The sequence below is a fragment of the Prionailurus viverrinus genome, chromosome C2 (assembly GCF_022837055.1).
Source record: "Prionailurus viverrinus isolate Anna chromosome C2, UM_Priviv_1.0, whole genome shotgun sequence".
Taxonomy (NCBI): domain Eukaryota; kingdom Metazoa; phylum Chordata; class Mammalia; order Carnivora; family Felidae; genus Prionailurus; species Prionailurus viverrinus.
The window spans coordinates 84,267,629-84,291,243 of NC_062569.1; the positions used below are offsets into that span (position 1 = coordinate 84,267,629).

The 23,615-nt window shown below is 41.7% G+C and overlaps 1 protein-coding gene across 1 annotated transcript in view; it reads right to left on the bottom strand.

Annotated features, from left to right (window-relative positions):
• Nucleotides 1-23,615, bottom strand: part of LOC125174478 (probable cation-transporting ATPase 13A4) — a 52,414-nt gene that overhangs the window by 18,408 nt on the left and 10,391 nt on the right. Inside the window, exons 6-17 of the mRNA XM_047874006.1 lie at nucleotides 22,678-22,828; nucleotides 20,961-21,047; nucleotides 20,588-20,741; nucleotides 19,087-19,198; nucleotides 13,544-13,668; nucleotides 8,906-9,066; nucleotides 7,954-8,076; nucleotides 6,645-6,724; nucleotides 5,129-5,171; nucleotides 4,629-4,738; nucleotides 2,437-2,533; nucleotides 850-922 (exon numbers count right to left, since the gene is read on the bottom strand). Coding sequence (XP_047729962.1) covers nucleotides 850-922; nucleotides 2,437-2,533; nucleotides 4,629-4,738; nucleotides 5,129-5,171; nucleotides 6,645-6,724; nucleotides 7,954-8,076; nucleotides 8,906-9,066; nucleotides 13,544-13,668; nucleotides 19,087-19,198; nucleotides 20,588-20,741; nucleotides 20,961-21,047; nucleotides 22,678-22,828 — 1,316 coding nt within the window. The remainder of the gene's footprint in view (nucleotides 1-849; nucleotides 923-2,436; nucleotides 2,534-4,628; nucleotides 4,739-5,128; nucleotides 5,172-6,644; nucleotides 6,725-7,953; nucleotides 8,077-8,905; nucleotides 9,067-13,543; nucleotides 13,669-19,086; nucleotides 19,199-20,587; nucleotides 20,742-20,960; nucleotides 21,048-22,677; nucleotides 22,829-23,615) is intronic.

Below are 23,615 nucleotides of genomic sequence, written 5' to 3' on the forward strand. Positions count from 1 at the left end.
CATTATCTGAACACAGGTCATGAACTGTGGTTCATGAGATTGAGCCCTGTCAGCACTGACAGCATGGAGCCTGCTTGGGATTCTCTCTCCCTCTCTGTTCCTTCCCTAATTGCTCTCTCTCTCTCTCTCTCTCAAAGTAAATAAATAAACTAAGAAAAAAAAAGATCTAAAGCATAAAAGCTATCCAGCCTCTATAAACTGGGCATATATTAACTATAATTACACCTGAAAGCATACTGAAGACAGCATTCCTGATTTTCAAAGTGCACTTGAGAAACTGAACAAGAAGACCATGGGAGAAGGGAAGGGGGGAAACGATAGTTACAGAGAGGAAGGGAGGCAAACCACAAGAGACTCTTAAATACAGAGAACAAACTGAGGGTAGCGGGGGGAAGGAGTGGTGGACAGAGGGGAAAATGGGCGATGGGCATTGAGGAGGGTACTTGCTGGGATGAGCACTGGGTGTTGTATGTAAACAATGAACCACAGGAATCTAACCCAAAAACAAGAACACATTGCACACACTGTATGTTAGCCAAATTGACAATAAATTATATTTTTAAAAAATGAAAAGCAATAAAGTATCCCAAAATATAAACAAACAAACAAATAAATAAAGTTTAGTGACCATTATGGAAGCCCCGTATTTTGTGGAAAAAAGAAAAATAACTAACCAGCTTTTCCATGGCCAATACTTTTATTTCAATCCAAGACTCTTTCCCTATTTCCTCTTTCCCTCTCTGAATAGACCCTTGGGCATAAGTCCCATATCCCTGAGGCTGCAACTGGTGTCCCTCCTAGTGGACCAGCCCTTCTGGAAGAGCCAAGAAAGTTTCAAAAATGTCTTACTTGTTACACCAATAAGAGTTGTGATGGCCAGATCCTGGAACAGAAACTGGTAATTTGAAAGGCTGTTTGTCTCCTGAAAAGAAAAAGGAAAGCAGGTCAAAAAGGTTGTGACCCTCTGGATGAAGTCTGACATCAGTTGCATTCATTTTTGTTCCTGCAACATGGGATTTTACAAGAAGAAGGTGTGGCCAGGGTCCAGTTTGTGTTGGTAGAAGTACCAAAGATAAGGCTGTGAAACCCTCTCCAACCAGGAGGCCACCTTTGTGTGCTTTCTAGGCTGGGTCCTTTGTACATCAACATCCTCCTGTTGAGGGAGATGTCTTACTCTACTAGATCCATCTCTGATCTCTTTTCTACCTGCTAGCAGAAAGTCAGGGTTTGGTCTGGCACAACAGGACAGTGAGTTCCCAGTAGTAACAAGAGACAAATGTGTGGTGATCTTACCCAAATTTTACCAGTGGAAAAAGAATAAGTGAACCCACTATTTGCAGTCTTGGGTGTTATTAGCAAGTCCTGATAAGGCATCCTTGATATTCTTGGGGAAAAAAAGGTTAAGATCTTACTGATTTCAAGTAACTTGCTTCCTTGCCCCCCTTTTAGTGGAAAGGAGATCAAGATGACCCAAGTTCAACTCTAGTTTGTAGCATGAGTTGTTGGGATTCCAAAATAGGACCAAATTTCTGTGCACAGCCTCTCCTTCTCCATCTCATTCATTGTGAGCGGGAAAAGACATAAGCAATCTGAAAATAACAAAACTAAAACCTTCAGCCCAGAAGCAAGAGGGCAGGACATAGAGATGAATCTAACGAATCATCATCAGGCTGCTTATACTTGCTCATGAGAGTCAATTGCAAAGTTTTCAGGGATTTTTTTTTTGAACTGGCTGTTAAACACAGCCATTATAGAACCTGAAATTATACAAATCTACCATTAAATACATTATGCTAAAACAAAGCTAATAAATACCCCCAATCCAGCACTTCCTAATCCTTTTCCTACATTGTGCTGTTATCTATGTTCTTTAAGATATTTACAAGTCTTCTATCGTGGAGGTGCAAGTACTACACAATGACATGCTATGTGCACATCTCTTCCCAACTCCATGCTCAGTGACGTCAGGCAGGCAGCTCGAAACCAGCCATGGTGGGCATATTTACACCACGGAAATCAGCAAACATGAATAACCAGGGCTTGCTGTCCCAGGGAGAGCGGCTCTGAAACATTTACCAGCTCCCCAGTCCCAGATCATCTCGCTACTGAATGGTACGCTCGGGTAGACTCACACTGGAACAGAGAAGATGGAGACCTCGTCCAAGCAGCCAGAAGCAACCAGGAGAAAGTGCTATGCCTTGATCGTCAGCTAATGCTACACACAAAATGTCTCTGTCAGACAGTTAGAGAATTGACACCTTCAGCTTCTCCTGTGTGCATCTATTTCTGATTTACTTTCACCATAAAGGTAGTTTCAGAGGGGCCCTTGGCCCTCCAAGCTCCCCTACGTGCACTCTTCCTCAAGAGGCACTGCAGGTTGGGAGGATGCAACTCCTTGTTTCAGTTCTAACCAAGAGCTCGGGTCACCAGTCATACCCAGTAGAGCAGCAGAACACCAACATACTGGATCATGCTGTACAGTGCCATGTACTTGAACATGCAAAATGAGGTAACGAGAGCGGCACGTCCTTCCCTGTGTAAGGAAAGAAAGGACAGAGTAAGGAGATGGAAAAAAGGTCAGTGACTGTTGTTCAGCTGAGCTTAGGAAAAACACTCCAAAGCCTGATTATTAAACAGTTTGTCTGACAGACTGGACAGCCTTGAGCCAGAGGGAGCTGCCTGTCAGTATGCTAAACGACTAGACTTTCAGGAAAGACCAATTCCGGGCCCAGCTCCCCAGCCTTGGTCCAGTTCGGGAGCCCAGAGTGGATGGTAGCCTCGTGCTCTCTGTGGGCATGTCAGAGTGGAGTCAGAGGACCTGGGGATGCGTCCTAGAGCTCGTACCTACTCACAAGTGTAATTTGGAAGGTCATTTCCTTCTGTCAGTCACAGTTTCTTCATTTGTAAACTAAGGAATTTACATAAGATTGCAGGCTTGGGGGCCCTTTTCATGAAGGTGTTTCATTTCATTCAAATCATTTGGCCATCCCCGCTTTTTCTAAAACTGCACTGAAACAGTGTCTATGCTCAAATACATCATATATCGAATTTAAATAGACTGAAAACAACGAACGTGTTTGTTTCCGTTACTGTTGGTGGACTTTGAGTAAATGGTATATATTTAAAGCATAAAATAGATTATTTATGAGATGCCACTTTTATCACTTTCATTGGAAAGAAACGAGTTTAAATTTGCTTCTGGTCATAATGTTTTCCTGGGATTCCAAAGCCTGATTTCAGAGCGGGCTTTACCCTGTACTGGGGCTCAGCTGCTGTCATTTGCTCTACCAGAAGGTAGTTTCTCGTCATCTCTCACCTCTTTAGAAAGGGTTTTCGCATGCCACACACCTGCAGCAGCCAATTCCACCTCCCCATCCGCCTTCTTTTCCCATTACCCTTGATTTATCTGTGTATGTGTTTATTGCCTGACTTCTCCACCAGAAGAAAGCTTTATGAGGTCCAGGAATGCGTGATTTACTTGCTTCTGGGTCTCCAGCGTCTTCACCAGTTCCTGGTACTAAGTGCCTGCTCTATAAACATTTGTCAAACACACACATAAATTTTTAAAAATTTGGGAGGAGCCAGCGAAATCATCATTTTAATGTGGTGGGAATAGTATGACATTTGTAGAGAAAACATTTAAATAGCATCAGTTCTAACATAATTTCTAATCCTATATGGCTGTGTGAGCTTGGGAACCTCAGTTAAGTTCTCTAAACCTCCATTTCTTTATTTGTAAAAGGAAACAGTGACCACTCCGACATCTCCAGGCTGTTTGGAAGTATAAGATAATGGTTATTAAAGCATTTCACAAACTGTAAATACATGCTAGTTATAATCACCCAAAGCGGCCACAGTGCTAACCATCTCTATCATCCCAATAAAATACAGCAGAAGTACATCTTCTGGGAGGCACAGATAAAGCACCAAGGGAGAGTTCAGTAGAAGCAGCAAAGATGAGTTAATATTTTGAAAACTGGGCATAAGAAGGATATTCCAAAGAAGCATAAAGAGGCAAGAGGAAAAGAGGGCAATCGGGGAAGGGAAAGTTTGTCTCTACCCCCCATTATAAAGCACCTATGGAGATATATGTAAAAATAACAATAAGATCAACACTTTCAAAGCAGTTACAAGTTCCAGATTCCAGGGGTGCCTGGGTGACTCAGTGGTTAAGCATCTGACTCTTGATTTAAGCTCAGGTCATGATTTCACAGTTTGTGAGTTCAAGCCATGAGTCAGGCTCCGTTTTGCTCATGGAGGCTGCTTGGGATTCTCTCTCTCCCCCTCTCACTGCCCCTCTCCTGCTTCTGCCCCCTCCCCTGCTCATGCTCTCTCTCTCTCTCTCAAAATAAATAAACAAACTTTAAAATTAAAAAAAAAAGTCCCAGATTCCAATTTTCTAAAAATAACCTATTGAGTGGTTTTCATTATGCCACTACTCTCCCACAGTTATTTTTAACTACTGGTAAGTCCACCCAGGAGTAGAATGGCTGACTGCATTGTCCTGCAAAGCACCCACCCCACCCAGGGACACAAAATTTCCCTGTTGTTTCCCTGGCCGAACAATGGGATCTGAACTTACAAGTCAAGAGAGATTAAAACAGTGCTGGTGGAAAGCGTCTACTTACTTGATAAGGTGAGGTACACACTCAATGTTTGGAGTTTTAGAAGTGAAAGGTGAGGCCACAGATGCCTCCTGTTCTGATAAAGAGATGCCCACGTGAGCCATTTTCAAAGCCTGAAAGCAAAGAGTCAGCTTACTCTGCTTGCACACTCACAGATGTCTCTCCTGAGGCCACACGGGAAAAAGCCCGTCAAGCTAGCTACAGGATGACCCGTGCACCCAAGCATGAGCCAGGAGGGGACCAGAATTTGTTCTGCCTGTTGCATAACAAAGAGACGGCACTGGGACATCTGGCCAAAGAAGTCAGTATACTGATCACTGAGTCATTGTGTGGCCTTGGTCAAAACCCTCCCAAACCCTCCACATCAGTTCCTCCATCAAGAAGAATGGAGATAAGTGTCTCCCAGGGATATTATGTCTAAAGGACTCCAGGCAAGTGCAATTAAGTGTAAGTCCTGGTGTGTCCTGGTGTGATCATGGCCCCACACACAGGCAGTTACTTACCCCGCAGTCATTGGCTCCATCACCGCACATACCTACAAAGTAACTAAAAGGGAGCCATGTCAATTGGAGGGGAAATCAAAGCAATTTTAACTGCTAATTTCTCTAAAAAAATAATAAAATGAACTTCGTTACTTAGGGGACACTGATTCTTTATTTTAAGGGAGTTTTCTGAAGGGTCCAGTTTGACTAAAAGTAAAGTGTGACTCAGCAGCTCCCCGATGGATTAGGAAAGCCAGCACACCACCCTGACTCCAAGCATTTCAGGGAGACCCTGTACTTCACTGCTTAGAAAGCAGCTTTGTTGGCTGTAAAATGGGACGTTCACAATTTTATGACATAACACCATGGCACAGTGGAGAGGGCACCAGATTTGAAGCCAGATCAAGATCTTTGACCTGATCACTTGACCATTTTGGCCATTATTTTTCTCTCCTACAAAGTGTTATGAGTATTCAGTGAGATGCTGTAGGGAAAAGTGTCTTCTGATTTCTAAAACAATAAACAAAAATTACTTGGTGCTGTAAATAGTAACAGGGCAGGAAATTTGCCATTTTAGCAGTCACTCAACTAACAAATGCCCAGACTTTGAAGAAAGAAAATATATTCCTGCATCAGGATCGCTCTTTGAGGGTGAGTGCATCCTGCTGGCTTTAATTCTTGACAAAGATTATGGATAGTGTGCTTTTTAAGGTAGGAGTGCTCTGACAGTATTTATAGGATTTGCTGTACTTGTCTTCCACACTGTCCTATGAAGGCAACTAGTTTACTATCTAGGTTTTCAACCAAGTTAAGAAGACAGGACTTTCTGAATCAAGAAGCTTGCCTAGTGACTAAATCAGGGGGGATGAAGTGGGAGTGAAAAGATTAGGAGTCATGTCTATATGGTCCAGCACCAGAAATGAAGAAAACTTACAGGACTCCATGGGTTCTGTTAGCAGGAAATAAAGGGTCTCAAATGATGGGCACTTTATTTGAACTGTTCTCTATTGGAGAACCTATTCTCTAATGGAGACCCTTTGTGTTAAAAGAGAAGTATTATTCTGATTCAGGACAGAGAAGATACTTTGCCATATAAATATTTCAGTATTTTTAAGGTTATGTGAATCCCTTGCCATACGAATCTCCTTATATCACAGCTGTGATGATAATTTATAATGTCTAAATTCTCATTGTACCTTCAGGAGCTGAACTCAAACTATCTTTCCAGGTTCATTTCTCACCACACACTTTCACGTCCCATATGTTCTAGTCCAGTGGTTCTCAACTCTGGGCGCAAAATTGACTCATTTGAGGGACGCTGAAAAAACACTGATGTCCAAGCCTCACATGAACAACTGAATTAGAATATCTGGACAGTGGGGTCCTGGGATTGTTATTTTTTCAAAGCTCCCAGGGTGACTGTCATAGGCAGTTAGGTTCAGAACCACTGCCTTAGGGGACTTCTTGTACCTCTCACACTCTCCCTGACTGTCATGCTCCAGGCACTTCATACCACCTGAATTGGTAAAGAACCTACTCCAGTTTCTGAAATTCTTCCACCAGACTGGATTTCTGCCCAGGAGACATTCTTGCAAAGATTGTTCCATTTATCAGTATCTGTAAGGAACCCAAGAGAAACTTTATATCACGTCAGTTGGTCATACATGAGATAATTGATGATACTTAGAACGCTGACTGGAAAATAACATCCATGAATGGCAAAACACAATTTGTTTCCAAGAAGTCTTTTTTTTTTTTTTTAAGACATTGAGACCTTGGTCATCAAGTAAGTGACCAAGGAGACCAAAAATCAGTCAAGATGACTGCTTAATAAAAATATTGGATGAAAATGATGACCTTCAGATATTTAGCTGAGCTGCCATCAAGAAGGTGGTCAAAAAATCCTGAGCTTAATGGAATCTTGAACCAGTAGAGTATGAGAAATTGCAAGATATCAAGAGGTCAGCATCCTAGGGAAAGGAAAGGAGGCAACAGCTTCTCAGAAAATTGTTCAGAACGAGCAGAAAAAACAGCCTCGTGATGAAATAGTGACAATTAGTGGTCTTGGATTTAACCATGCCATCTGGGCTTGACCAATTGTGGAGCTCAGCTGATATCCCAAGTCTAATTTTGGCTATGGAACATTGCTGGTTTGGAGATATAATAAATCTATACCAGCTCCATCCACCTGAGCTTTATTCTACAGAGTCTGAATTCTTCTGTTAGATCTCTGTGCTCCTTGCTCTTCTTGAAAGTAACTCAGCTTAATGTTTGATCAGCCTCTACGTCTTTAATCTTTTTGTCTTAAACAGTGCCTAAGATGATAAGCAATTGAATACAAAGAACTTATCTTTGGATTACACTAGACACAATCTTTCTCTAGTTTGTCCACCTGTTATGTATATAACTTACCTGCCCCTGCTATGGGTTTATTCTTCATCAGAAAATTGTTAACTCTGACCTTTTCTTGTGTAGACCCTCTATCAAAAACCTAACAGAATTCCTTTCTTGGGCTGCTTTCCTCTATAATTGATGGATTTCCCCTTCACCGTTTGACCCCTCACCATGGCAGTATGAAGACAGCCACCCAAAAGCAATCCTTATGACTTGAGAAGCTCCTAATACTTTATTTCTCTAGATGGTGAGAAATGGGCTAATCAAATTTACTAATTTTAAACCTATCTAGAAATGAGACAACAAAATGTTTTTGCCCCTTTATGACATATTCAATAGGTATTTCTTACCCACTTACAAGTTTGAAATTACTTAAGAACATGCTCTGTAAGTGACTTCATTGGCATCTTTATCGGGAGACTGTGGGAGACTGATACCCTCTTAGAACTTACCTTTGGGAGTAGGCTACTGAAATGTTGACTTATAACCTGAAAGGATTTTCCACTTAAGGCAAAATGGTAACTTCCCTCTCTGCCATGATCAGAGACTTCTTCCTTGATATTAATGTAATTATCCTGCAAAAGCAAAACACAAGTTATTTTAGACACTTGATAGAGTGGTAAAGGACCACAAGTATATCAGAGAGAGTCAGTGACGACTGGCCTCTCTCTTTAAGAGAGACTGGGGTCTCTCTTTAAGAGTCACACTCCAGCACCAATTCCTCAGAGAAACACTTTGTCTTTGCTAGATCAATCTTTGCACATCACAGCCTCTAGTGAATAGGAGAATAACACTCATGTCCTGTTCTCATCCTGATTTGATCTTGGTGAGTCCCAGACAAGAGCACATTTCACACATTTCAAGTGTAAAATACAAAGCACTACACCTTAACAAATCTCTCCCTGAAGTGAGAACTTACCATTTTTTTCTTACAGAATTAATATTGTTCCACAAGGACACAATAGAGATAAGATACTGAATGATTGGGAATACATGGATAAAACTTTTTTTTTCCCCAGCCCAAAGACATAGTCTAATTTTCCAATGTGCACAGCAGTTTCTCTCCCAGGGACTAAATCTCCTTAGGACCCAGTGGGATGGTTAGCAAGCAAGAGGAGATGAGTAATTAGATTCACAGCCCCCCTTACTACATTCTTTCTCCTATAGGGCCAACAACATTATTACACTTAAAATAATGGATCCTTTCCAGGACCCACGACGGCACTATACATTAAAGCTCAGTAGGAACAGTGTGAGAAACGGATATGAGTTCTTCGAACTGCATAGGTATTAGACATTTGGGGAAATATGTTGACCCTAGGTCACCTGTACATCTCTGCCAGTCAAAGCTGCTCAGAAGCCGACACTCTGAGTCAACTTAGATAGGTCTGTTTTTAGGTGTACCTGATTGCTGTATGCAATGGACTTCTCTTCTACTAATTTCCAAGATATAGATGCTGACGAAGACCCAGTGATTTCATTCGCTTCAATCAGAATGACTTGTTGGCTTTCAGAAACCATTCCAGACTTTCTGGCCACTGTTATTGCAGTCTGAAGATTGTCACCTATAAGAAAGGAAGGGTATAGCAAGGTGAGGTTGAAAAGATAGAACCAATTCATGCAGGGCCTGGAAAACTAGGGTAAGGAGTCCAGAATTTATTTTAGGTGTGAAAAGAAATAATTTCTAAGTCTCTCTCATGCTGATTCTCCATGAATCCATGATCCCTTTCGTGATTCTTATTGCTTTTTATCTGGTTCCTTCATAACCCACCAGTTTTTCCAGAGAGTGGAAAGAAAAAACAAAAAGGCAAAATTCAAATCTATTTCCATCATTTTTCAGCTTGGTAAACATTTATCAAAACCCTACTGATTTAATATAGTCCCAGGTGTTTCCACTTTCAGCCGAATTGGAATAAGACCACTAAAATCTATCTCTCCCACTGATTACAATGGGAAACTATGGGAAAAATACAAAAAGCAACTATCTGAGGACTTTGAAAAGTAAACAAAAGCAGGTAGAATGTGGAAGGGAGTCAAATTTGGAGAAATAATCTACAAGGTGGTGATATTGTTGGTTTTATTTTCTTCTCTCACATGTGTGACCTGAGTGTGAACCCCAGTCCCAGCGCTGTGAAGGATGCTAAATACAACTCCAAAAGAAACTTAGTCTTTCTGACCAGAGAAACTAGAAAAAGAAAAAGCTTGAAGGCTGAAGAACTATGGGGCAGACCCTGGAAAGGAGACAGCTAGACAACCAGACTAACTTACTGTGTGAACTCAACCCAGAGCTGTGCATGTGCAGAACAAACCCAGGGAAGGAGAGTAGAAGCCTCAAGAATTGAACTAGGATATGAATCACCTCCCATGTCTTACAGTTTTGCTTGCTCAAACAAACAAAAATCACCCTCACCATTCTCCAGGAGATTTTAACAAGATCCGAAATCTCACACTATAATATTTTAAATGTTCAAGAAAGTCAACCTACAAAACACCTGGAAAATGTGATCAATTCTCAAGAAAAGAAAAGACAATCAACCATTGCTTGTACCAGGATGACCCAGATGCTAGAATTACCAATGTTCTTAAAGCAGCTGTTATAAGTGTCCTCCATGAGGTAAAGGTTACCATTCTTAAAATAAATGACAAGATAGAAGTTCTTAAGAGAAATAAAATATATATACTCTATAAATAAGAACCAAATGACTGCTTTACAATTGAACAATATAATAACTGAAATAAAAAATTCCTTGGATGCTCTCAAAAGCCGAATAGAGGTGACAGGAGAAGGAGGCAGTGACTTTGAAGATAGGTAAGTAGAAATTATACAATCTGAAAAACGGAGAGAAAATTAAAAAAACAAAAGAACAGAGACTGGAGAATGGCAACAGTCATGTGATTAGAGTCCAGGAAGGAAAGGAGAAAGGAATCAAAACAGGAAAAAATATTTTGAAGACATAAAGCAGATAAGTTCCCAGATACGGTAAAAGATTTAAATTCATAGATTTAAGAAGCCCAGCGAATCCCAGTAAGATAAACTCAATGAGAACCATACCCAGAAACATTACAATCAAACTTCTAAAAACAAAGATAAAGAAAATACCTTAGAAATGGCAAGAGAAAATAATACATTATATATTAGGGAATGATTATTCAAATTATTACAGATTTGTCATCAAAAAACATGGCGGCAAAATGACAGTGAAATATCTTTGAAGTGCTGAAGAAAGAACTGTGAAGCTCTGAAAGTACCCTTCAGAAAGGAAGGAGAGATAAGACATTCTTAGAGGAAGGGAAACTAAGATAATTTGTTGCTAGCAGACATACTCAAAAAGAAATGCTAACAGTTCTTTAGGCTGAAAGGAAAGGACACCAGAGGGAAACTTCTAACATTAGGAATAAAAACATAGCAACAGAAATAATGAAGATCTCGGTAAATATAAAAGTCTATTTTTCTTCCATTTGTGTGTAACTCGTGCCTATTGAAAGTGAAAACCTTAGCATGGTATGGTGGGGTTTTCATTGTCATATACGCGACAACCATAACATAAAGGAGAGAAGGCAAAGGACGTTCATGGTTGTAAGCCTTCTTGACAGGGTAGGTACAGATGTGATTCCTAGAGCAACCACTGAACAATAAATAACATCTGACTGCCTATCCCTAACATGGCTTTCTTCAGGTCTCTACCAAAGTACGTATGAGGAAGCCCAGAAGAGCTAACAGTGGGCAGGCGTTTCTCTACCCTGAGGCCAGAGCCCTGAGAGCTAAGAAGTGTCCACAATGCCTCAGCAGGTCACCAGTAGTTGGGCTGCTTTGCAGCACAGGATACTTTTGCCGTCCACAACCTGAGAAGTTCCACGCCTGAGCCTCAGTCATCTGACAGAGAATATAACAACCTATTTTAGAAGTCTCAGAAGCTAGACAGGAACATATCAGGCAGAACAACCAGAACAACACATGACAGACAAAATAGAGCAGTTGTTGGAGATAGATAAAACCTGCAGTAACTCCGGGAGCCTTGCGGGACTCAATCTGTTAAGCGTCCGACATCATCTCGGGTCATGATCTCACCACGGTTTGTGGGTTCAAGCCCTACCTCAGGCTCTGTGCTGATAGCTCAGAGCCTGGAGCCTGTTTCAGATTCTGTGTTTCCCTCACTCTCTGACCCTCCCACGCCTGCTCGCATGCACTCTTTCTCTTTCAAAAATAAATACACATTAAAGAAAAAAACTTTGCATTATCTCATTAAAAATAATAAGTGCACTTAAGAAAACTCAAATGTAGCCCTTCTCCTCTAATGCCCCCCCCCTTAAAAAAGGTTTTCTAGAGCTATTCCCACCCCAAAACAAGATTTCAGATCTCAACATTAAGAGGTAATTTGAAGAAGATAATGGTCATCTTTGGAACCTGAGTTTATGGTTTGGAAAAACTGGATGCAAAAAAATCTTAAAACATGGAGGCAAATTATAAAAATATGAGAATAACAAGAAAAAAGATAAGAGACTGAGAAGATAAATCCAGAAAGCCTATCATGTGAATAACAGAAATTCCAGAAGGGAAAAAGGAAGAGACAGAGCAAAGGCCATAATTAAATGAACAATAGAAGAACTTTCCCTGACAGGAAGAAGATAGATTAAAAATGTTTACTTTTAATTAATTAATGAAATCAATGGGACAAAAAGACAAACATATAGACATACTCTGGTAGTATTTGTAAACTCCAAAGTTGAAGAAAAGGACAATATACAGAAGAGAACAAATTACCTACAGTGGACTGGCATTGGACTTGTAATAACACCTAGAGATCATTAAGGAAAAAACAGGACTCTAACCCCCAAATCCTACACCCAGACAAGAGGGCATTCACCTGTCAGAGCCAAGAAAGATACTCCAGGGTATGTAAGAAATTAGAGAGCATAACATCCTTCTATCCTATCCAAGGACAAACCTTGAGAAGAAAAATTTAACCCAGCAAGCAAAGAAACAGAACAGAAATTCCAATATGAGTGAAGTGAAGAAGTGGGGTACAGAGTGATGTGTCCTTATTCTATCTAAATCTCAATACTAAGGATAGATTACGGAAATGTGTAAAATAAGTGCTAAAAAAAGATTTTTGAAACAGACGGGTCATGATGTAAGGGCAATTCTAAGTAGTAAATTAGCTCAGCAATACCTACAAGTTGGATTGAGGGACTAAAAAGGAAGAAGGTAAAAGGGACCCCTAAGTCTCTTGTATTGTGGGGGTAGAATGGGAGATGGGAGGTACAGAGGAGAAAGTAGAAGTATCCTAGAGCTTCCCACAGTGAAGCTGGATTCAGGGGAAATGGGCTGGGGAATAAGGGCTCTGGTGGAGAAATAGTGTACCTTGGCGACACAACTATCAGAGTTCAATGCACCTGACTGGAAAGCCGGGAAAGAAAGGCACACACTTAAATTTGAACACATGAGGAAATGATCTATTCTCCACTAAGAAGCATTCATTAAGAAATTTCACACACTTTTCTTGCATGATCCTTTCTCACCACTCCCTTGATTTGGGGTTTGAGAGAAGCACAGGGGACAGTTTTTTGTTTTTGTGTTTGTTTTGTTTTTGTTTTTTTTACCACCAGAATAATAAATGGGCCTTCAGGGTAGTTTACACACCATGCTGACTAAGCATTTCTCTTCCTACTAACATTTAACAAAAATTGTCATCTGTGCCTGACCCACATCTTCTTGTCAGTCAGGGGTTATTTCAAATGGCCTTTCTCAGAGAGGACACCACATATAAAGTAGCCAGTTAAGACATCACCCTGTTTTGTTTTATGTACCTCATAACTCTTATTGCCAGCTGCTTGTTTGATCAACTGATTGATTTTCTATCTCATCCCACCTGGATAGAAACTTGGTGAGAGCAGTAATTTTGCCTTTTCTGTTGCAGATCTCCAACACCTAGAATGGTGCCCCACCCACAGTAGGTAGTCAACAGTCTTTGTGAAATGAATGGATCTTGTCTATTTCTACATCAAATTCTTTCTGTTTCCATGTACAACTTTGTTATATACCTGTGATCATTACAGTCCTTATCCGGGCAGAGATGAGCTCTTCCAGAACTGGTTTTGTTTCTTCTTTCAACCGATTCTCCAAGATGAGCAATCCCAGAAATATCAGGTCTGATTCTACTTTGTCCCTGGAAACATATATATAATTGAACAGAAATAACACAATATGGGGGCGCCCGGGTGGCTCAGTCAAACATCCGACTCTTGACTTTGGCTCAAGTCATTGGTTCATGAGATTGAGCCCCACGTTGGGCTCCACACTGATGGCATGGAACCTGCTTGGGATTCTATCTCTCCCTTTCTGTCACCCTCTCCTCTGCTGGTTCTCTCTTTCTCTCAAAATAAATAAATTAAAAAAAAAAATAGCACAATGTGGTCTTTCTCAGGGGAAGCAAAACCAAAGCAAAGGCAAATATGATCCTATCAGAAGTGGTTCCCATTCACCCACTTAAGCACCATTCCTTAAACACCAAATATGTGCCCGTAAATATGCAGAAAGAAGACAGGAAGGGACATGAAGGATACTGAGACATTTGCTCTGACTGAATCAATTGGAAGGGAGAGTATTTATTAAACAAAACATTTGCTTTAACCTTCCTAGAGAATGAACTAAATGACCCCAAGTCTTCTTTCTGCTGTGGCTAGTCTGGTTTCCAACACCTCACCTGTTAGCAACCCCCAGAGAGGTATTCTAGAAGGGAAACATGAAAAGTAAGTGAGACTCAAGAACAATAAAACAAAATGCTAGTCTCTCCTGAATCCAAGCCTATATGCAATATTATTTTAGCCCCAGGAGTTCTCAGACTCAGAAAACAGCCCCTCTTTTATTTTTATTTATGTATTTATTTAGTTTATTTATTTTGAGAGAGACAGCACAAGTGGGGCGGTAGGGGCTGGGGGAGAGGAGAGAGAGAGGACCCCAAGCAGGCTCTGCACTGCCAATGCAGAGCCTGATGTGGGACTCAAACTCACAAACTTTGAGATCATGATCGAGCCAAAACCAAGAGTCAGATGCTTAACCAACTGAGCCACCCAGGCACCCCAAAAGAGCCCCTATTTTAAAGCCAAGCTCCTCCCTCTCTTCCTCCCTCAGCAGAGAGCATTGTTCTTCTGCATATAGTATGAATGTTTCTGGAAAGAAGAGGGGCTTCTGAGGCTCCCGTCCACCTCAGTAAAATTTCCAAGACATTCCACAGGATTAAGTGCAGAGAAGTATATCCGGGGTTGGAGCTCCAAAAATTCTGCCATGATTCATTTATCTGAGACCCAGACACCTCTAGCAGACACAAGAGCAACATACCAGCATTGCCTAATTCTGTCTGAAATATGGGTGAAAGCAGCACCCAGCAGGACCCACCTTGCCCTACTTGCCACGGGCGTCTCAGAGCTGGGTCTCCTGTCAGCCAGCGGCATCAACTAGAGTTAGTCATGCTTCTAGGACCCTGCTAACACCTCCACCAGAGTGGTCAGAAGTGGGCACAGTTTGCACTACTCGCCCCAGGCATTCCCCAGTCTTCTGAACCTGGCATTGAAATCTCTCCATAATCTGGTTCCAAACTATCTCTCCAGCTTTACCTATCACTAAATTCTTCACCTACCCTAACTTCCTGACAAGGTGGACCAGCCACCATGGCTATGTTCTGTACTCAACCATCTCTAAACATTGGCTCTGAACTGCCATGAGACATTCTTTCTTTCTTCACGGAAAAGGTTGTAAGTTCACCATGATCTGCCATTGAAGAAACCCTGCCTGTTTTTATTCCGAGGCCCAATTCACAGGCCCGTCCCCATAAAAACCTTCCCATGGGGGTAAATATAATTGCTCCCTCAGGATCATACCTCTAGCTCAGCGTAGCACACATTTTGTTTGTTTATATACCTCTTGCCATTCTTTGTTATCTGATCTGTCTCAACAACCTGAGGGCAAGCCTGCCTAGTTCAGAGACAGACTCAACAACACGTGCGCGGTGCCCAACAGAGGAAGTGCTCAGCCAGGGTTCCCTTAGTTGAAATGCTTTGATGCCTGATGTGACCTTTTTTTTTTCTCTTTGACAAGCAGCCGAGGAAAATGTATTTTCTCTTTCAGAAATTCTGCTGCCAGAAGAGTTTTTATGGAAAGCAAAGCCAGTCAGTTTGTCAAGTGAATGACCATAAATACCTAAATGAACACTGAATACCTAAATGAGGGCAAGGAACAGGGCTAAGGAGAAGGGGGAGAGAATGTACAGAAACTATAGTAGCCCCTAATTCTGGGGATTTCACATTTAACCAGGAGGAAAAGATTAGACTTGATTGCCTCGTTTGTATGGAAGGCTGGGAAAAGTACCAAGAGGTACAAATAATGGTCCTATGGAGTCAGATAGGAAGGTGTAATCATGTCTGGGTACAGTGATTGGAGAAACTTTCCTGGAACAGGGGATATTTGCACTGCTCTTTGAAGGATAACTTAGTTGATGACTGAATGAGGTCCTCCAAACTTTCTAGTGGCCCTCGTATCCAAACCTCAGGCTTTGGCTATTTTCAGAGATATGACATAAGCCAACCACAAGGCACCAGGTTGGGTCAAGAAAATGGCCACAGAGTCAGCCATCTGATGTAGTCTGCAGCCTATCCCGGCACTCATGTTTCTGGTTCCCCCGGCACATGGCCTTCATAGGGTTCCATGCACAGTAATCAGGATATTAACTAGTTCATAACCCAGATCTGCCACTACTTTTGCTGTGTGACCATGGGCAAATCACTTTCTCTGTCTGGTAATCTACTTCTTCTTTTGTAAAAGAAGGTAGTAAAACTAATGGATCTCCAAGATCTCTTCTAGCCCTAACACTACATGATTCTTCTTTTCATGAGTTTCAATATAAATCAAGAAGTAGAGAAGTGGTCTCTTGAGGGATCTGAAGCTCTGCAACCTGGAATAGTGAGCTACTTTTTCCTATTTCCTGAACAGACAGTATATCTCCTCTTGATGCATCTAAAAATAATCAAGAATGGGGAATGTGATGCAAAGGGGATATTGTCATCCATGAGATTACATTTCCTGTCCTTGGAATCCAGGCTGTTTTTAAAGGTTGAAATATGCAAAAAGTGGGCTGAGAACCCTCAAAGAAATTATGGTATCAGGGTTGGAAGCACTCTGCACGCATGCACGCACACACACACACACGCACACCCTAGAAAAAATTTTCTGCTCTAATTAGAGATTAGCAAAGTTTAGGTAAATTAACTAAGCTAGGAGTAGATGTATGGTGATGTGGCTTTAGCACAGGAGGGGCAAATTGACAACCTAAGATTAGATCCTATGGGATCCTATAAGGGTTTAGATCTTGCCAGACTTTGAAACGTTGGAATTTCAATGCTGTTAGCCCAGGCATGTACTCTCCTGTGTGCCACAGCCCTCACAATTCCCTATTGGTTATCCGTCTTCACCATTAGTGCTTTGTTATACGCACCAGCTCAAAAGTCATGAGTTTGAAACTGGTAGATATGCAACTATTTATTATCATCATCAGAAATGGCAGCATAATAGCCAGAGTCTTAATATATATCTGTCAATGGGTTCTCAAGAAACAAAGTTCCATTCCCAATTCTGCCACAACCTGACCCCAAGTTTGTTTGTTTCTTTCTTTCAAATGTGAGATCCAGTCTCAAAGTTCACACTCTTAGCTCTCTGACTTGAGTAACTGTAATGGCCCGAGTCAATTAAATTACAACAAACACCCAGAGTTGTAATAGCCCGAGTTTTCAGGATCAATCTAAGCCGGCCTCAGGACTCCAATACTCAGTAATCTTTGATGAGCCATTTCCCCCTCTGGACCCCACTATCCATTCACGAAGTGACACAGTTGGACCCTGTTGGTGGTTTTCAGCAGGAGGGGTGCTGCCTCTAGAAGGCATTTTGGAAACCTTGTAGGCATCCAAGCAAGATTTCCTGCAATGACCAATGCACCATGAAGAATTCCCCTGCATCTCACATGCCTCTTGAATGTTTTACAGGTCATCCATTCATGGACATTAAAAAATCATTTATACTTTCAGTACTGGCTTATACTGTTTATAATGTACTATTATTATACTATATGGTATACTGTGTTATTATAGCATATCTAATACTACTAATATTATATTAAACAAATATAAGTTGTTATACTTCCCCCGTGCTGTGTTTTACATATAAACACAAAGTATTTTTTGCACACTTTTGTTATTCTATTGAATTTTTCAGAAATGTAACTGCCATGTAAAGTGAGAAGAGATTGTACTGTTTGATTCAGTTTTACCAAGTGTTTGTAACCATTTCAGAGTCACCTCGCTGACAGCAAGCAAGACTGCTGGCAGTATTTGCAACTCCAATATGTAAATGCACCTGTATCAGTCAGCCCAGTGATTCCGCACACAGGGGTAACATATCGCTTCATTTAGATTTAGTGGAGTCAGCTGAGCATTCACTGAAATATGACTTTTTGTCATGAATTGCACGTTTGCTTCTATGTTTACTATATCACAGGGCATGGTCTTTATTTCTATTTTTTTTATTTTTATTTATTTATTTTTTTTACATTTTTATTTATTTTTGAGAGACAGAGAGAGACAGAGTATGAGTCGGGGAGGGCCAGAAAGAGAGGGAGACACAGAATCCGAAGCAGGCCCCAGGCTCCGAGCTGTCAGCACAGAGCCCGACGCGGGGCTTGAACCCACAAACCGTGAAATCATGACCTGAGCCGAAGTTGGACACCCAACCAACTGAGCCACTCAGACGCCCCAATTTTTATAGAAAATACGTGCCGATCAAATTACATATGAATTTCATTTTAAAGGAAGTGGTACAAAATATAATGACAATAGGAGTGTTGAATCTGATAGGATTGAGCACAAGTATGTTAGACCTCCCAAATTCAAGATTCAAAATAACAAAATAAGTCCTGATTATCTCCACAGCAGTGTTACCCCCAGAAGCTGACACGGAGTACTGGACATGGCAGTGAAGGTGAAATACACAAGGTAGCCTATAAATGGTGGAAAATACAACAAATTTGAGCGCATAAATACTTGAGTCCATTTTAGTTTTTAGGCACCTCTTTTACATCTCAAAACTACCTCCTGAATGGCTCTTCTGATTCTGTGTAAGTCTAAGCTCTGTTCATTTGTTTCATTAAGTTGCAAATTTATCAATTGTTTTTCAGACAGATGATATGTTTTCTAGCAACTAATTTGCTAACTCTAACAAAAAATGAGCTACTTGTATTTGTTTCAAAACAGGGTCGTCACCACCATTTCAAACTCTCTGAAACGTTGGTTAATTTCCTAGGTCTATTTTCACAAAGCTGTACAATGATGTCATATTTTATAGTTTATACAGTTTTTTCTCAGAAATTCTCCCAGTGTTCACATCAGCTTTGTGGCTGAGGCAGGACAGGGATGACTATATCCCTGTTTACCAAGTTCAGAGACATTTTATGCACACCAATGCAGCAAGCTGTGTTGTTCAGTCCACTGCCCAGTCCACTGCCCAGCAACCCATTCTGCTTTATCAAATCCTCCCTACTTACCTGGTGAAGGCAGTGGTGTGATGATCCATTTCTAGCTTCTTGTAGGCCAGTGCTATGACCCGGAAGCCCTGTGTCGTGTAAATCTGAAGTTCACTAACAAAACTAGTTGGTACTGTTCAGAAAATAAGGCAAGATTAGTATGCAACATTTAGGGGCGCCTGGGTGGCGCAGTCGGTTAAGCGTCCGACTTCAGCCAGGTCACGATCTCGCGGTCCGGGAGTTCGAGCCCCGCGTCAGGCTCTGGGCTGATGGCTCAGAGCCTGGAGCCTGTTTCGGATTCTGTGTCTCCCTCTCTCTCTGCCCCTCCCCCGTTCATGCTCTGTCTCTCTCTGTCCCAAAAATAAATAAACGTTGAAAAAAAAATTAAAAAAAAAAATAGTATGCAACATTTATTCCGCTGGTACCGGTGGAAAAATTCTTTACAAACAGATCCAACTTTTTCCCAAGAAAACACACCTTGTAAAAGATACACAAATAAGTCAGTGAGAACCCTAGATATAATTATACTGTCAGGGTTGGGATCCAGTGAAGCTGAAATGAGAAAAAAGCAGGACAAAAAAAGAAAAAAGAAAAAAAGATGGGAAACGTGTGTAATTCTTTTTTCTCCAGTTTGACCAGCAAGCATTCATTGAGAGTCTACTTACCATGTATGTGTCAGATACTGGCTCTACAGAGACTGAACAGCAGACCCTGCTTTAAAGATCTCTGTCGGGTTAGTAACAACCAGTGGAATGAGATCATTGCCAGTGCAATGAGATCTAAGCAATTGCTGTGTGCTATAGAAACATTTCGAGGTGCTTGTATCATACTGGCGGGAAGTGGGTAGATGAAGGAAGGGAAAGGCATTTTGGCCAAGGGAGCATCATATGCTCAAACATAGAGACACAAGACAGCAAGACTTGAGTAGTGAGTTCAGCTCGGGGGAAGCATGAGGAGAGAGGATAGGAGTGGCAAGGCTTATCTGGAAAGTGTGATAGGATCCAGATCATGAAGGACTTATGTGTGATCCTAAAGGAGTCTGAGACTATCCTGGAACCTATGGGAAGTGACCGAAAGAATAGCAGCATGAAAGTGACAACACGGTTATACTATGTGGTGGAAAAACCTATCTGGCCACAGTATGAAGGGTGAATCAGAGTAGGGGAACCTGGGACCAGGATTCACCAAACACTGAAGTGATCCAGGGGAAAGGTGATGAGGGTCTGGGTGGATGGAATGAGAGGGCCATGGATTAGCAATTGATAAAATAGAGGCTCTGAAAGAGAGGGAGGAATCAGGGCTGAGACCTAAATTGGGAGTAGCGGCAGAAATTCTTAATACCATTCACCAAGATGGAAAAGACAGGAAGTGAGAAAGGGAAGTATTGAGTTTGGGATGCCAGTTGGGTTTCCGAATTAGCAACGGCCAGTAGGCAATTAAATTTATAGATCATGTGCTGATGGGACACATTTGGGCTGGAAATAACAGATCCGTCTGTTGAATCACAAGTCTATTCGCTTACCTGTCTCAGGTTGGCAAAAGCTGGCCACCCTTTCCGGTGCACCTTTCATGAATGCCAGCCGGTCACCCCCCATCTCTTGGACAATGACTGTCATCCTCTGCAGTGCTGATGAGAATGGGAACAGATGCAGGATTGCAATTCCTTCCACCGGGACCTGGTGAGGGAGGGGGAATGGAGAGGGACATACCAACATAGCTTCTAGCTAGTCAGAGTTCACTACTCCCTCAATTCTTATTTTAGCAAATACGGGAAGCAAGGTCTTAGCAATTTCACCTATGGAATTCAAAGAAGACACATCTGTCTTCAAAATTTTCCCTTCAAAAATTTCCCTTTGAGTCTGGGCATTTGGGGGCAGATAGCAGGCAAGGCTTACCTGGCTGGCTGTTTTGCAGGGCTTAACCACCATGGCATGTGCTGGCACTCCCTTGATGTGGAAATCGTCCCCAGAAACCGCCATCTCCTGTTTCACAAATGGGATATTTCTTTGTAGAGATTCAGTTCTTATTCGTCCACTGATACCACGCTCAAACCCCCTCTTTGAGAAAATCCTCAGGCCACCTTGATGTATTCTCAGTGTCACCTCCCTCAGTCAGATGGAGGTGAACCAGACTTATTCTGCCACGGGGCTGGGGGGGGGGGCGGAGTGCATTGGAAATGCCACAGAACTTGCAAGGCAGACACCTCTGAATTATTCATGCAATTTATCCTGCTTTCTCTGTTGGAATGTGCTGCATAAAGGTTCATTCTCCGCTTCTGAAAAGCTTAACTTGAAAATAGTGAGCATGAAGAGGCAGGCTTGTGTGAGGCAAGCACCATACTGTCTTTGTTTTCCCGGAGTTCGACACTGTTCCCACCCTTCCTTCTCTGTCTAATTTGAATCGATAGTCCTCAGGGCCAGGCAGGGCAGGGACTGTGATGTACATGGCTAGCGTTCAGTAAACGCTCAGTAATTGGTGTAATAATAACCCTAAATTATAGTCAAAGGAACCTTTTACCCAAAGATGTCAAAGTGCTTTGTAATCATATCATCCAGCAGCTGAAATAATCTCAGAAAGGAAATGGTAATTCCTACTTAAAGATACAGAAAAACAGTAACCCAGAAGAAATGGGGGGACTGGCAGAGTGACATCAGACTGCTACAGAGCCATATCCCACTAGCGCTGGAAGGGACCCTAGAGACTGTCTCCTTTAGCAGGGTAACACGCGGGGATCACTGAGGCCTAGAACTGCACAGGGCTTCCGGGAGTAGGAGTGGGCTTGTGGCGAGCGTTTCCTGTACTACACAGAGTCTATCTTCTATGTCAACCACAGCAACTCCAACTGTTGGTTTTTTAATAGAATGTTTCTGAATAGGTTTCCTTTGGAGAAAAGATTCCAGCTCTGTTATTTCATTTTGTTTGTTTGTTTTATATGAACACTGCTGATCTAATGCAAACCCTTTTGCTTTAAGGTCATGGGAGCCAACACTTTAACAAGAGGGATGCCTTCACAGGGTCAAGCAGTCAGAGCAGAGCCAAAACTGGAACCGGGAAACCAGAGACCTGGTCCTGAACTATACGTTTTGCTCTTAAATCTACTTCAAAATCTCAACAAAAGCTCTTTCACGGTTTCCCTTTTTATTTCTTCCAGTCTTAGAAACAAAGTCAATATTCAATTAATAGGAATAAAACTTTTGGTAACAATGAGTTATCCTAAGCAGTGGAGACAGTGCTGTTTCCTAATCCCCATGTTCTAAAAAACTTTACAGCCAGACATTGCTCAAAAGTTGGAAAATAATTATACAGCAATTATGTTGTCTCAAGAGTTGGAAGATATAGAGTAATTGTATGAATATGGTTAACTTACAATGTCCCAGGCATACTATCAGGGATTTTTTTTTAAATGCATCATTCCATTTATCCTCATAATAACGCCACAATGGAGATACTGTTATTAGTTAAATTGTACAGATGAGGAAAACAGACTTAGATTAGTTTGTCCATCACTACTGCATGTACCTCTCTCTATATTGAAAGTATTGAATATGATAAAATCTGTGTTGCTCTGGCATTGAAGAAGCTTCTTAGGTTCTCTGCAGAGCAGGATCTTACCCAGGTAGTGGCTTCAAACATCTTGAGATCCAGAGGATCTCCCTGGATGGTCCCATCAAGAAGAATCAGAGAGTGGCAGCTGGCCATGGCCGCACACAGCGGGCCCCATGGCAAAGACCTGCCGGACACAAAGCTGTGGACTTCCTGGAACCTGAAGGAGAAAAGGGAAGGGCCTTCAGTCTATCCATCCATGCTCAAATGGAGCTTGTGGAAGTAAATATCTGTTGAAAAATTACTGCAGCATGCATGGTTACACTAGCATGCATCTTCTAATGCCCCCAAATTAATCATGCTTTATTTAGCCATTATTCTTCTATAAATTCAGCAAGCGTGAGAAAGGTCTTTGAGGTTTGTTTCAAACTCTTTCTTTTCCTTGCTCTTTGGCACTGATTTAATCCCAGAGGTATAGAAAAAACTAGAAGTATCACCCTTAGTTTGAAACACATCCACTACCACCCCAACTACCAGACCACTTCATTTCCAATGCGGTGAGAAGCACAGGCTAGCTCATTGTATGGCTGTGTGTGTATATGTGCATCTCCTTCACTCAACCCTTCGGGGCAGGCATACATTTTTCCATCTTTCTCTCCAACATATCTGATGTTTGGCCCACAGCAGATACTCAACAAATGTATGAGTGAATAAATGAATGAGTTAGTTACTGGAAAACCGAAAGACTTTAATGATAAAGAAGTTTATTTATTTTTTTTTTTTCTCAGCGTTTATTTTTATTTTTGGGACAGAGAGAGACAGAGCATGAACGGGGGAGGGGCAGAGAGAGAGGGAGACACAGAATCAGAAACAGGCTCCAGGCTCTGAGCCATCAGCCCAGAGCCTGACGCGGGGCTCGAACTCACGGACCGCGAGATCGTGACCTGGCTGAAGTCAGACGCTTAACCGACTGCGCCACCCAGGCGCCCCAATGATAAAGAACTTTA